The sequence below is a fragment of the Vicugna pacos genome, chromosome X (assembly GCF_048564905.1).
Source record: "Vicugna pacos chromosome X, VicPac4, whole genome shotgun sequence".
In the NCBI taxonomy this organism is placed as follows: domain Eukaryota; kingdom Metazoa; phylum Chordata; class Mammalia; order Artiodactyla; family Camelidae; genus Vicugna; species Vicugna pacos.
In genome coordinates, this window is record NC_133023.1 from 14,301,540 (window position 1) to 14,317,511 (window position 15,972).

At 43.4% G+C, this 15,972-nt stretch overlaps 1 protein-coding gene across 1 annotated transcript in view; it reads right to left on the bottom strand.

Annotated features, from left to right (window-relative positions):
* The window catches only part of MAP3K15 (mitogen-activated protein kinase kinase kinase 15), a 131,699-nt gene that overhangs the window by 16,247 nt on the left and 99,480 nt on the right, over positions 1-15,972 (bottom strand). Inside the window, 5 exon segments of the mRNA XM_072956714.1 lie at positions 8,732-8,837; positions 9,070-9,200; positions 10,927-11,054; positions 13,903-14,036; positions 15,606-15,693. Coding sequence (XP_072812815.1) covers positions 8,732-8,837; positions 9,070-9,200; positions 10,927-11,054; positions 13,903-14,036; positions 15,606-15,693 — 587 coding nt within the window.

Consider the following 15,972-nt stretch of genomic DNA (forward strand, 5'->3'; position numbering starts at 1 on the left):
AACCCACAGACTTACAGTCAATTAATCTTCAACAAAAGAAGCAAGAATATACAATGGAGAAAAGACAGTCTCTTCAGCAAATGGTATTAGGAAAACTGGACAGCAGCATGTAAATCAATGAAGTTAGAATACTCCCTCACACTGTACACAAAAATAAACTCAAAAAGGCTCAAAGACTTAAATATAAAACAAGACATGATAAACCTCCTAGAAGAAAACATAAGCAAAAACATTATCCAACATAAATTTAAGCAATGTTCTCCTAGGGCAGTCTTCCCAGGCAATAGAAATAAAAGCAAAACTAAACAAATGGGACCTAATTAGACTTATAAGCTTTGGCACAGCAAAGGAAACCACAAGCAAAACAAAACGACAACCTATGGAATGGGAGAAAATATTTGCAAAGATGAGACTTACAAGGGCTTCATTTCCAGAATATATAAACAGATCCTACAACTTAATAACAAAAAACCAAACAACCCAATCCATAAACGGGCAGAAGACCTAAACTAGCATTTCTCCAATGAAGACATACGAATGGCCAATAGACACATGAAAAAAATGCTCAATATCACAAATTATCAGAGAAATGCAAATCAAAACTACAATGAGGTATCCCCTCACACCAGTCAGAATGGCCATCATTCAAAAGTCCACAAACGGTAACTGCTGGAGAGGCTGTGGAGGAAAGGGAACCCTCCTATGCTGCGGGTGGGAATGGAGTTTGCTGCAGCCATTATGGAAAACAGTATGGAGATTCCTCAAAAGACTAAACACAGACTTACCATATGATCCAGCAATTCCACTCCTGGGTACATATCTGGAGGGAACCTTAACTGAAAGAGATACATGCACCCCAGTGTTCATAGCAGCACTATTTACAATAGCCAAGACATGGAAACAACCTAAATGTCCATCAACAGATGACTGGATAACGAAGTTGTGGTATATTTATGCAATGGAAGACTACTCCGCCATAAAAAGGAATAAAATAATGCCACTTGCAGCAACATGGATGGACCTGGAGATCATCATTCTAAGTGAAGTATGCCAGAAAGAGAAAGAAAAATACCATATGATATCACTTATATGTGGAATCTAAAAGAAAAAGACAAATGAACTTATTTACAAAACAGAAACAGACTCACAGACATAGAAAACAAACTTACGGTTACCAGGGGGAGAAGGGGGTGGGAAGTGATAAATTGGTAGCTTGAGATTTGCAGATACTAATATATATAAAGTAAAAAAGAAGTTCATACTGTATAGCACAGGGAACTATATTCAATATCTTATAATAACCTTTAATGAAAAAATATGAAAACAAATATATGTATGTATATGCATGACTGGGGCATTGTGCTGTACACCAGAAATTGACACATTGTAACTGACTGTGCTTCAGTTAAAAAAAAAAAAAAGTTAATGCACTTAAATAAATAAAACCTAAGAGGACCATTAGTAAATAAGTGTGTGAACTTTAACTCTCATATTAATGACAGATGGGGTCTGGGCTCATGCATAAATGATGTCGTTGCATCTTTTCTTTGACCAGAGACATACAACATGCTTTCCATTAAAGGCATTTAATACTAGTCACATTGAGAGAAGATTCCTTAGATCCTCAAAGGATAAGTGGGACCAATCCAATTCCATAAACACATATTACTGCATGGCAAATAGAGGGAAACCACAATATAAGAAACACAGTGCCTGACCTTTACAAGCTGCCTAATGGAGAAGACAGACATGATGATGGTGGCGATGACGAGGGTGGCAGTGGTGATGGTGAAATGTAGTAAGTGTTCTAAGAGGTATACACAGAGGGCACCAACAACATGGATGGAAAAGTGCTAGATTCTGCCTGGTTTGAGTCAGGGGAAGCTCTAGCTGTGTCAGTTTGAGTCTCTGAGAAATAAATACCAAGACAGAATTACACATACCAGAGATGTACTGGGGAGAAGGTATACAAAGGATAAAGGGGGCAAGAGCAGGCGGGGCAGGGAGAGCTGTCAGACCCCAATGCAGGTCTGGCACCTGCAAAAGGAAGGGGGAAGGAAGAGTCTCAGGTGGCAGAGCAGCTCTGAGACAGCTTTAGCCAGGCCACCAGGGAAGCCCTGTTCATTGGAAGAGTGTCACAAGGGTTCTAGTATCCCACCATGCTCACTCACTGGCCAAGAGCAGGCAGGGCAAAGCGTGATCTTGCCACAAGCGTGGTGGCCGACCCAAACAAGTGGTGGCTGGGGCTGCCAGTGAAGTAGACACCTGCCATGAAGCTCGAAGACCTAGACAAAGGAATAGGAAGACTTCTAGGAAAGTGGAAGAGCTCTAGCCAAGGCCTGTGGGTGTGAAGTATAGAGTGATTCTGGGGAGACGGGAGCCATGTTTGACATAAGGCAGGGGGTGCAAAAATGAAGGAGGCAGTGACCTGGGTGCAGCCCAAATGGCAAACTGTGTTCTGAAGGCTCTGGCTTTGGACTTTCTCCTGTGGATCACGAGCCACCAGAGGTTGCCACAGGGAAGATGATGATCAGATACTGTATGTAGAGGAGAAAGGGTTATTGGAGCGATGGGGCAGGGAGGTCAATCAAAGGCTCTGGGAATAAGATCTTTGGTTTTCTTTGAAACTAAGCCTGAAGAAAGGGGAAAGGGGAAATGTGGAAGCAACAGTAGCAGATGCTATGTGCTGGCAAAGAGGTTTATAATGAACAGCAAACTCAGAGATGATAGTGGCCAAGGTGTGAATATAGAACACTGATGCCCAGAGACATTCCAGTGCCTGTCTCAAGATCACACAACCAAAGCAGGTTTCCTGAGTCCTGATGAATGACCAAAAAAGGCCCATTGGTTAAAATAAGTTTGGAGATGCCACCTACTACCTGCTCCTCTGAAAGATCCAATGTCTTACCAGCATTTTTCTTTCCTGTAAGGATTTTAAAGGCTCTAGAACAGCTCTGACCAGTAGGATGTTCTATAACAATGGAAATGTTCTGTTCTGTGCAGTTCAGTATGGTAGCCACTAGCCACATATGACTGTTGGGCTCTTGAAATGTGACTGGTGAGACTGAAGACAATTAACAATTTTTTAAAAACTTCAATTTTACTTAATTCTTCCTCATTTAAAGTTAAATGTAAATCGGGTTGCATCAGTGAGTGCAAGAGATGAGCAAGGCAAAAATGACAGCTTTGGGGTCCGGAGCTGAAAGCCTGGTGCGGAAGTGCTCAGTTGGCTGCAGGGCTGGACAAGCTGGAGGCTCGCGGCGCCTGCTGCAGTGTTAGGAGATCTCAGCGCCCCAGGAAGGGAACTTCCAGTGACACAATATCCCCTACAGGCTCCTACTACCGTGAACAACACAGAGAGAGGCCTTGGCAGGGAATGTGCCTTCTAACTAACCCATAAATCATTAACTAAGAAGACTTGACAGCGCTGTTTATTAAGCTGTTATCTCTCGGCTCTGCCACACCAGCTCTGGGATTCTGCAAACTACACTTCTGCCCGGCGTCCGCCACTAGGCGGCTGGGTTGGAGGAGAGACAAGAGTGCACGTGCACAAGCGCCAAGAAGGAGGGGCTGCTAGCTCCTTCCTGCCTGCTCACTTTCTTCTAAGCAAGCCTCACTTTGGACCCTCAGTTGGTTCCAATAGCAGCACTTGGCTCATTTTCAGCTTTTTTTTTTCAACCCCCCTCATACTACCAGAACCAGCCTCATCTTGCCCCGTTCAGAGTTACCTGCTCCAGCCCAGTGGCGCCCCCTCCTGAAAGGTGTGACTGCCACCCTCCTCTTTGCTCCCCCAAGCCCTAGGGATGTGGGTTGTAGCCATAATGTGACTTCTAGCCATATAATTGGGAGGTGTAGAGCAGTCATGGAAAACTGGCTGCTCCGTTTTATTTACTACTATATTCGTAGGGAAACTGTCCACTCACAGCAAGCAGCCCAACAAAGAGAGCCGGATCCACACAACTATTTCCCAGAGCCGAGGTTCCATCTCCAGGCAGTGTGCACATTGTGGGTGTGTATCAGCTGTACTAAAGGCTGGCTTCTGCAGAGAAACCCAAGTGAGGACGTCATGGGGGGCAAGTGAATGGAGAAATCCCGGGAAATTTGCTTAAATCTGGCTCTCTTAGGGGTTTCATGTCTTTCGTAAACTGCATTTCCCCCAGGGTATGCCCACCACACTGGTCCCTCAATCAGCCAGCCAGCCAGCCTTGGCCCTAAGGTGCAGCGATGCAGAGTTCAAAACAAGGCAGGAGACCCACAGGTGTCAACCCAATCCCCTTGGGACATGAGATCCATTGCGGTCTCCAGGACAATTGTCCAAGCAAGTTTTTCACATTATCAGCAAAGAACAGACATGGCACAGGACAATAACTCAGGAGTTATGACTGAGGTGCCAAGATATGACCCAGATACCAAGGAAAGGGGTGAAAGAGAAACCACAGACGCATGTTTCTATGGGGGCCTCAAATAACTGGTTACACAACACATGGGCCCCTAGCCCTGGGGTCTCCCACCAGATCAAGGTTTAAAAGGGCTGAGAGAGGGACTGGAAGGGGGAGGCTGAAAGCAACTTCTTTAGACAGCTGTGCTAGGAGGTCTACCCTCTCTAGTTACAGAAGTCAGGGAAGGGCTGTCCCCAGAAGGGTGCGGGCCCATGGCGGCTCAAGAAACTCAATATCCACTCAGGATAAATGCACTTGAAAGGAGGCCACACATGTTAGCATCTTCTATAGGCCTCTTGAGAGAGCGTTAGAGCCCAAAGTTTCCAAATTTCATATTAATGAAGTAGCAAGAAGAGAAGTAAGGTGCAGCTTTCCATGGTCCCAGGGCCACCCCGGTTGCCCTGTCCAAGAGATGGGCCTGGAGGGAGGGGCCACGACTTCCTCCTAACCCAGAGCCCATCCCCACTGGGCCCACTCAGAGCTCCACATGAATGTGTCCCCTGCAAAGCAGCTGCACATGGTCCCCATGGGAGCAAAAGCAGCTGACAGCAGCAGAGTGGGGCCCATATGGTCTGGGGACATCACCACATCCTCTTGATGGGGGTGAAAGATGCATGAATCTTGGACACCAGATTCTAATTGCAGAAATACCACTTTAGGGTCTTTTAAAAAGGAATCCTGCCCAAAGATAGCCTTCCAGGGCTTGGTTCCCTCAGTATGAAAAGATGGAGGGGTAGGTACAGCATGCAGGGTAAAAGATCAGGGTGAGGGGGTTGGGGGCGGTCAGCCAAAGGTCAGGCCCCTGCCCACGACCTGGGAATTGTATTCAGAGGGATCCGGCAGCAAAAAGGTAACAGCAACCATCAGCCAGGCCAAGAGTACAGGAAACCAGCCTAGAACGGTGCGAGTCAAGTGACAACTTTCTGTCCCCCTGTCCTCTCCTACCCGCAGCTGGTGAGTAGGGAAGGAGGCGAGGGAGGGAGGAAGGGCCGACACCCCGACTCCCCGGCTGCCTGCCACAAAGCCAGCAGGGGCAGGGGAGAGGAGTCTGCCCCTCGAATGAGGACCAGTGTGCTGATGAGCACAGGCAGACCCCAGAGATACCGCGGGTTCAGTTCCAGACCACAATAAAGTGCATTTGGCAATAAAGCGAGTCACATGAATTTTTTGGTTTCCCAGTGTATATAAAAGTTATGCTCACACTATACTGTGGTCTATTAAGTGTGCAGGAGCGTTATGTCTAAAAAATAAGGTACATACCTTAATTAAACAATGCTTTATCGCTAAAAACATGCTGACCATCATCAAACAACGCAGGGTTGCCACAGACCTTCAATTTATAAGAAATGCAGGATCTGTGAAGCGCAGTAAAGCCAAGCGCAATTACATGGGAGGTACGCCTGTGTATCAGCCGGGACCCTTTCAATGACTGGATTCACATTGCGTTTGCTTTTCGCGGTGCCATTAAGACTTACTCTTTGTTATCTCAGGGTGACTGGAAAAGTCATGGAAAGGATTACTTCCGTGAGCAGGATGGAAAGGGCCGTGGGAGACAAAAATAAAAATAAAAATAAAAATTACACCCTTTGAGTCTGACAGGTTCAACATGTTAGTTATGCACATAAACTCGATTCTCTCAAAAACTCCTGCCAACTCTAACAACCTGTGACTTCTAAGTGCAAATTAGCATTTATTTAATTAACACAGACTTCGGCTGTACTTGCTATAAACCAGGTACTGGTTAAAGCACTTCATCAATATTAACTCATTTAATCCACATAAAAACCCTATGAAGTAGGTATTATGATTATCTCTGTTTTACTTATGAAGAAACTGAGACACAGAGAGGTTAAGTAACATGCCCAAGGTCACACAGCTTGCAAGTGGTTGAGCCACAATTTGAACCAAGGCTGTTTACAGCCGTAGATCAGAACAGAGGTCCCGTCCCGAGTTCCACTTCGGGTATCTACCAAAGAGAGATGAAAACATGTGTTCACATGAAGGCTTGTATGTGAATGTTCACGGCAGTATCATTCACAACAGCCAAAAAGGGGAAACAATCCAAATGACCATTAACTGACAGATGAGAAAACAAAATGTGGTCTATACAATGGAATACTATTCAGCCAGAAAAAGAATGAAGTACTGATACACACCTCAGCACAGGTGAACCTCGAAAAGATTATGTGAGGTGTAAGTAGCTGGATACAAAGGTCACACATTGTATCATTCCATCTATATGAAATCTCCAGAGCAGGAAAGTCTATACAGAGAGTAGATCAGCGGCTGCTGGGGGCTGGGGAGAGCATGGGGACAGACTGCAAGGTGACACCTTTTTGGGGTGATGGAAAACAGTCAAAAACTGGATTGTGGCGATGGCTGTACAACTTGGAAAATCTACCAGAAACCACTGAAATTGGCACTTTGAATAGGTACATTTTATGATGCGTAAGTTAAACCTCAATAAAGCTGTTGCAAAACCAAAAGCAAAGGGGGCTGACCCTGGCCATAAGGGCCCTTCCTCCTGTTCTGGCCTGTTTACACCTATGGGGAAAACCCTTTGGAGGAAACAGGATGGGAGGATCTCGGGCCAAGAAGTTGCCTGAAGACTTTGTCTCTCCTTCCAGGCTCTGACAGCCTCCAGGCATTTGCGTGGAAACGCCCCACCATGTCCACCTGCACCCAATCGGAGTTTTGCACTGAGCAGCTGAAATTTCTTTACAGAACTGCTCTGTTTTGCAAAGAGTAATTACATGCAGGGGAATTTCCTACCCAAAATGAGACCCCTTCTTTATTATCCCCCAAACACCCCTGCATTATTTTGCAATGCAAAATTCATGCCTCCTCAAGCCAATTACTTGGGAAAATGTGATATGCAATAATGAATTATACATGCGTTTTTCTTATGAATTTTTTTCTCCTTGGAGATGCTAATTATGATAAATTGTTGGGGGGTTTATATCTTGAAATAACTCCTTGTCATATCAGAGCCCCTCTTGCTACCTATTGCCAAGCTAATTGGTGGCTTCCAAAGAGAAGGGTATAAGTCATTTTCAGTTAGGCTAGTGAAAAAAATATACTGGGCATACATACGTATGTGTATATATACACATGCATACTCACTGACATATACGTGCTGATACATGTATATTTACATCAGAAACAATGAATGAAAGTTCAATACACTCTTTGGGAGATTCTGGTCGGGTCCTTGGTGGAATATTTTCCCATTTTGAGGGGCATGTACTTCCCTTGGTGTTACGACTGAGAAGTCATTTCTGATGCATACAAGTTCCATTTAGAAAGGGAATGAGTCTTCACTATGGGTGTCCAGTGGCTGACATACAAGTTGCTTGTTGAAGAAAAGTCTTTCAAAGCTGAGACATTATTTACGAAAACTGATGCCAAGGCTGTCCACGCTACAGTTTGGTGCTACAGAGATAGAAAATAGTCATCCGTCTCATACAGCTTATTTCAGAGCTATACTATTATAAGCACTGTTTCTTAATTTTATCAAGCAAGATCTTTGTGATCCTTTCCTTGAAACTTAGGGGACCATAAACCTTTACTTATTCAAAGTCAGTGCTTCTTTCCAAGGATCAAAGTTTCTGTTTCACTTTTAGGCAGAAATTTGAAAAAGCCAAAGGTAGCTTTTGAGCATCATTCTACTCCCTGGTAGTGTAAATGGAAAGCTAGCTGGCAATTTTATACCACTCTTTGAATCCAGTCCCTCTCAATACTTAATTGATTCCATCACTGACAAATGGAAAAGAAAACCCAATGGCTCAAACCCACTTAGAATACCATATTTCCCAGAAGAATGAGACTCTCTTGGAAACATAATCATACCAAAAACACAAGGCACCAGAATTAATTAAAGTAACAGGCTATTTTTATAAAAGACCAATCAAATGTCCTAATAAATTGTCTGAGTATACCTGTTATTTGGAATTACCCACGATTCTGAATAATGTGCTATTAATTTAAAAGAGATGCTGCCGTTTGGCTAATTGGTTAGAAACCCTCAGAAAACCTCAAGCAGATCACAACACCTACTCAACCTTGGAAGACAAAGAAGAATGTAAGGCAGTGTCGTTGCCACAAGGAGCTGGCAAAGTGCATCATTATGCCAGAGTTCAAACGCTTTAAAGCTGAGGACAATACACCATTTACTTCAGTTACCAATTGCCCACACTGCACTCAGGTGCTCAGTGAGTAACTCTCAAAGGACTGCAGCTCCAGCAAGCCTAACACCAGGATGGGCACCTCATGCTAAGCTCTGTTCTGCCTACCAGCAAAAGTCTACATACATGGATTCACTCCTGCAAGATGTTTAGAGGTTCCAAAATCAGAGATTTTCACCACTCCGCTGTAGGTATTCACCAGAACGTTATCACCCTTTAGAAAAGGAAGAACATCAAATCCTTAAAGACAGATTTAAATAGACTAACATATAACAGATCTGGATCGTAACAAATGGTCATGAATCTCTATGAAGGCTAAATTCTGTGCTCTGGGGACTGTCAGGCTCAATCCTCGCCATTCTGTGAACTGGTCAACCTGCAGACACTGCCAGCAGCTTGCGTGATCCGAGATGCCCCAGCAAAACCTCAGTGGCTCAGACAAGTACCTTTCTGTCTCTGTGCACAATCTGGTTTTCATGGAGATACTTGAGGCCTTCCAGGATCTGCTTGATGTAAAACTTGATGATAGGCTTCTTCATTGGCTCCCATTTTGATCACAAAACAGCAGAAAGGCTTCCTGGAAATGGACACAGCAGAAAACTCATGACGGCGATGAAGATTCAACGATAAGGGTTCAGGGAAATAAAGTGAAGTGACGTTTCTAACCCAATGTAAGCACTCGCGCTCACATCACTGTATCTGGGCTACATGAAATCTCTTTCCTCCCTCTCTGTTGCCTGTTCTCAGACACGCGAGCAGCTCAGCCAGAGAAGGGACTGGCGGTGAATGAGCACATCACCCTCATCAGAGGTGGAAGGTGGAAAGGAACCCCTTGTGACCCCTGAAACACGGTCGGGCCACCTTTGGGCTCAGCTCTGTTTAACTGCACAGAATCAGGAAGAGAGCGCAATACTGCTCTGAACTGGGGAGGGCTGGCCTGACACTGTAGACCTTGCACAACCGTTTCAGCCATTCGGCTTGGGTCAAAGCCACATTCTATACCTCACCTTGAAATCAGAGGCAGATAGGACCAGAGCGAGGGGCCCTTTAGGGAGACAGGGACCAGGAGAGGAGGAGGTTGGGGCTCTCTGTCCTTACTGTGAGAAGCTCCCAATGCCAGGTCCCGGCAGCAGGACTGTCTTAACAACATCCCCTACCCTTCTCCCTGCCACCACCCCAATTATACTATTAAACATTGAACCTTTGGGCCAGAAGAAAACCTCCCTTCCCTGCATTCTGACCATGTGTTTCAGAGATCATCACCCAGGCCCTCGGCATCAGCTAGTCTCAGCTTCACCCTTACGCCCTTCTGTTGCCGTGGAACCTCTATAAAAGGGGGGTGGCACATCTATCTCCAACTCTGTTGTCATCCTCAGACCTCATGTCTGGAATATCAATTCATATTTTCTGCTAGACTATGAGCAACTTGAGGAAAGAAGAAACTGTACTTGATCTTTCATATAACCCTCAAAATCTAGCTCACTGCTCATCTCTTAAGATATACAGTTAGGCTTTTTAATGGAATGGTAGGCTGAATAACTGTGGGTTGAATGAATGAATACAGATTTCTAACTGAAGCCTTTACATCTGCATTCAGATTTTTATTAATTTTACCATTATTTTCTTAAATGAGCACTTCCTGAGCTCTTGCCCTCTGCCAGGCACCGTTTTAAGAGCTTTATATACACTGTCTCATTTACCCTAGGAAGATTACTCCCATTATTATTACCACTCCGATTACCGTAGTAATGACTACTCCAGTTTTACAATTCATCTCTTCAATAAGAAGCCTGAGATCACACAGCTTGCAGATGGAGGGACCAATTCAAACAAGATGGTCCGGCTCCAGATCTGAGGAACTCTTACTCCTGCACCCTACTGCCTCCTTTCGGGGATTTTACGGATAAACCACTGGTGTTCAATTTCACCATCAACATGTTATTTCGTGATGTCATCTAAAAAAGCCCTCTGTCCTCACTTCTCCAAACCATATTTCAGCTCACAGACTGTGAAGGCCTCAAGGCCAGAGACCATGGTTTATTCATCTCTATGTCTCCGGCGCTCGGCCCAGCAGCTGGCGCTCAGTAGATCCTCCATGAATATTTGATGATTGAATCACCAGACCAGGAACAGACTGTTTCTGTGACATTGGAAAATTTGTATCCAACTCCTGTGAGAAACAAATGCTCTCCCATACCTAAAATGTCTGTCATTTTTTAATGACAGGATGGATCATGATGTTCATATCCTATTTTCATCAGTGATTTTCACAAGGTGAGACCAGAAAACCAGTGACCACTCACCCCCAAGCACCTGCTCCATAAATATATTAATGTAGCCGTGCTAGGACACAGAGCCCAGGTACTGAACAACACTGCGGTGCTTGAGGTACTTGTGCAGGGCTATCTCCTCGTGCAGCGGCTGGGAGTACCTGGGAGGAAAAACAAAGCCAGTGCCACCTGCCAAACCTGGGGGCTTGGGCTCCATGTCGCACCTCGCCAGTACCTGCTGGCCATCCCTTCTTGCTGGAAACGTTCTCTCCTTTGGCTCCCATGACACTACTCAGCTTACCATGTGTAAAACAGGGGTTAATAATACCAGCCACGCAGGGCTGCTGGGGGCCAAAGTGTGCCGAGTCTCTCAGGCTCCCAGTGGAGCGCCTGGTGTGTGGGAGGTTAACCCAATGAATGGCTACTGCTATTACTATCGCTACTGTTAGGGCCTGAACCCCCCCCCCCTACTCATACTTGGTCTCTCTCAACAGCCCTTTTTCCTCTGTTCTCCCATGAAGGGAGTTCTACAAGGTTCTGTCCTCAGCTGTCTTCTAGTCTCATTCCACAGACTCCAGACTACAGCAACAGCCACCTAATGGGCCTTCTAGCCTCAGCCTCTGGCCTCCTCAGTCTATTCTCCCCTGGCCACTATATTCCCTCTTTCCAAAACACACACCACATATCACTTCCTTTCATGAAGTCCATATAAAGACCATATTGCTTAACATGGCACACAAGGACTTTCAAACTCAGATCAGACTACATCTTTAAAAACGTTTGCCTCATCTCAAGAGCATCCCCCCCCACACTGCCTCATATCCTACATTCATGTCATGACAATTTGTTGTTCTCTGAATACACTCTGTGCTTAACAGCTCTGTTTTCCCTCAGCAGAGAATGCTCTGGCCTTCTTTTCGGCCAGATGAACTCCTATTCATCCCTCAAAGGCCAGCTCAAAGATGGCTTATTTTTTCCAACTTGCCGCAACTCAACTAGAAAAAGTAATTCACTCCTCTCCTATGTTCTACACACACTCTGGGAACTTCTCTATTACAGCACTTGTCATCTTGACACCTAGGCAAGGTATGTGCATTCCCCACCAAACTGGGAGCACCCTAAGATAAGGACCATATCCTAGTCACATTTCAGTTTCTAGTGCCAGCCCAGAATCTGGGAGGGTGACCAATATCATAAGTTCAGCCTGTAAATTTAGGGAATGGGACAAAACAGTCTCTAAGGTCCCTTCTAGCCCTAAAATCCCAGGAACAACTATCAGCAATGAAAAGCTGAAACAATGGTTACAGCCCATTGAAGGAGGTGGTAGATGCGAGAAATTTCCCCCAACAGAAAACTGCAACACCTTATCCATCCTGAGAATAAGAGACACGATACTGGACAAGGAATTCGAGACTGGATCCCAGTCTTGTTTCTACACATCCTTGGAGAAGTCATTTAACCTTCTGAGCCTTGGAAGAAGTTGGATGAGTTCATCTCAGGCCTTGCCTTATGATTCAAATACTGTAACATGCAATTTCATTAAAAATGAATGAAGGAATGAGTGGACGAATGAACAAAGGAATGATGAAGGGTCTTACAGCTGCCAGAAATCACTTGTAACCCATCCTAATAATTCACTGGCTACCTGGATGGAAGGATGTTTGCACACGCCCATCAGCATCCAGCACTGAAGGCAACGCTACAGATGTGGTCTGAGCACTCCTTTGGAGCACGGAGCTATTACTCCTTATACTGTGGCCATTACTGTGTATGAAGCTTCTCTACAAAAACACCTGACAGTCAATACGTTCTAGTTTAGAATTGGGTGGGGTATGAATTTAAAAAGGAATAAACATTTCATCAGACTCTAAAAAATGTGGAATAAATAAATTGGTAGTACTGAGGGTTTAAAAAAATAGCCCCAAATCTAGGATGGCAGGGTATACAAAAAAGTCCGTATTACAAAAAGCTTATTTTTCTTTTTACCACATTTAATTTTCTATGATACATCTGAAAAAATAATAGCCGTTTAAAATGGGTACAATGTAAATTAAAGCATAGTCACATTTAAAAATATTTGCAAACATACCCAGAAGGAACCCTACTTCAAAATGACACCTGCACCCCAGTGTTCATAGCAGCACTATTTACAATAGCCAAGACATGGAAACAGCCTAAATGTCCATCAGCAGATGACTGGATAAAGAAAATGTGGTATATTTATATGATGGAATACTATTCAGCCACAAAAACCGACAACATAATGCCATTTGCAGCAACGTGGATGATCCTGGAGAATGTCATTCTAAGTGAAGTAAGCCAGAAAGAGAAAGAAAAATACCATATGAGATCGCTTATATGTGGAATCTAAAAAACAAAACAAAACAAAACATAAATACAAAAAACAAACACACTTATAGACACAGAATACAAACTTGTGGTTGCCAAGGGGGTGGGGGGTGGGAAGGGACAGACTGGGAGTTCAAAATGTAGAACAGATAAACAAGATTATACTGTACAGCGCAGGGAAATATATACAAGATCTTGTGGTAGCTCACAGTGAAAAAAATGTGACAATGAGTGTATATACGTTCATGTATAACTGAAAAATTGTGCTCCACACTGGAATTTGACACAACATTGTAAAATGATTATAACTCAATAAAAAATGTTTAAAAATAAATAAAATAAAATAAAATCTCAAAAAAAATGCAAACAAGTATCTACAAAAAAATGTAAAACTTCAGATTTAGTTGCTGGGTGGAAATAAAACTACAGTCTTCTTTTAAAACGTGACTCTGCAATCCACATGCCTCTAAGTGAAGTTGTTCCATTTTTACAATCTATTAATAACATGCAGAGAACAAAGGCAGATCACCCTTATTACACGAGAATGACAAATTTTTGGATGACACAATGCTTTCCTCCTCGTGCCTCTGCACCGTCAGTGGCGGGCCCGGGATTAGGGGTGTGGAGGTGACAACAGAAGGAAGGCCTACCCCGACTTGCCTGCTATCTCTCTCTGGAATCTCTTTGATGGATGTTTGCACTTGATTGCTCAGATCTCTCCCAGCATACACGATCCCATACATGCCCTTTCCCAGCACCACTGTCTCACCGTTCGCACCATGGTCATACTCATGCTAAGGAAGGAAAAACAAGATAAAAAAGCATGCAACTTGTGGTGGAGAAGTCCTGTCAAAGCCCAAACAGACTTTGTCCCACATTTTTAAAAAAATTTATAAATAACATGATTTGAGTACCTGGCAGGTCACATTTCTTGGGTTATGTACTTTTCATTCAATAATTACTTTAAAGGGGTAAAATTCTCAGTAACTCATACATTCCTAACATGATGCAATGGAAGGCAAGAAATTTAAAAGTATGGCTTAAATCTAACTCAGTGGGCTCAACTTTGGGAGATTTCTCCCCACTTTAATGCTGCAATTTAAAAATGTTTCTAAGCAGATCAAGTACCCCAAATAGGTGCTTTCTTGCATGATCCTTTATCAACCTGCCAGGAAATCAACCACTTTCGATAGATAGCCTGGCAATAAAATGAAAACTGTCTTAATACAAAGTACATACACTGCCCCACCCCTGTTTTTAGATGTACAGATCTAACATTAAGTACATACTGCAAAATCTGACCTGTAATCAGTATTGCTATTTTATTCCCCCAATCTTATCATCAAAAATTGTACAGCTTGCATTCTAGTTGGTTCTTCTCAATGATCAAAACAAATGTAACTCGAGGTTGAGCAATATTTATTTAAAGCAGAGGCAGCAAGGGTTTCTTTCTATTGTTTTCTATGCCTGCTTACAGAAGCGCACAGAATGCGTCCCTTCCCATCTACTTCTGGGGATGCTCAGGACCATTAAGATCACAAGCAGGTCCCATCACTGATTCAGTCAGACATCAGCCTGCTCCGCAACAGGCTTTCATCTCCCACTTTTCCCTGTCCCCACATCTGTTACCTTCAAAGTGCATCACTCAGTTCATTTCTACAAGAAACTTTGATTCTAAACTGAGAATTCGAGTACCTGACTCAATTATTCAAATGAATCCCTTTGATATTTTCCGAAAGAAACCTCAAAGAATTAATTTCAGCCTAACTTGAAAGTATACGAAAATCTCACTAAACTGCAATCATCTGGAGGACCTGAATGAGTGGCAAGTTACCTGAGTAACTGTGCAAGAATGAAACATCTGTATGGTGCTGTACTGTCTGTGGACTACCACTGTGCTGTCCAAAAGAGCTATGATGATCCTACTTTCTTAGCAATTATATTAATATTACCATATTTAATATATTATGTGCCAGCAGATGTAACTAAAGTCATTTTAGGTATAAATGAAAAACACTGCTTCTAGTTGCCAACTCTTTCTCTTACAGTCTCAAAAACACTATTAATTAGCTTAGAAAAAGCTTTTCCATAGGTTGAGTACAAAAGGGAATTTTTGTCTAGTCCATGCCAAATTTTTCTTACACATTCTGGTTGAGAGGATCCCAAAGCAGTAAGGTTTTTCTACAGAGATGCATTGAACTTAATCTCTGAAAGTCATGGAATAGTGACTGCTAGCTCATTCATAAATGAGTATTTAAAAATATATACATATAGGATTTTCACACCAAAAACAGGACATTTTCTTTAAGTATTAAAGACAGAATAAATAACTTCTTCCATGTTGTAGGTCTTCTGTGACTCACCTCTAAGGTGTTCCCTTCGGATTCTCCCTCCAGCCCCACCGTACAGCCCGCTGCACTGGTTATCATCTCTTTGACCAAAGAGCAAAACCTAGAACACCAAGATGTTGCTAGTTAAGATCACTCCTATTCTCTACCTTTAATTTTACCTTATTACCTTAAACCATGATTAAATATAAACCAAGCTTTTATAAGTTATGGAACCATCACTCCACTCTTTGATTTGAGATGGTTCTTTACTGGTTATCTAATCTAGTTCAAATACTCACGGGATACTTGAATCCTCTCTATACATTATCCCCACCAACTGGCTGGCCAACTGATACCTGAACACCTCCACTGACAGAGAACTCATTACCTCACAAGGCAG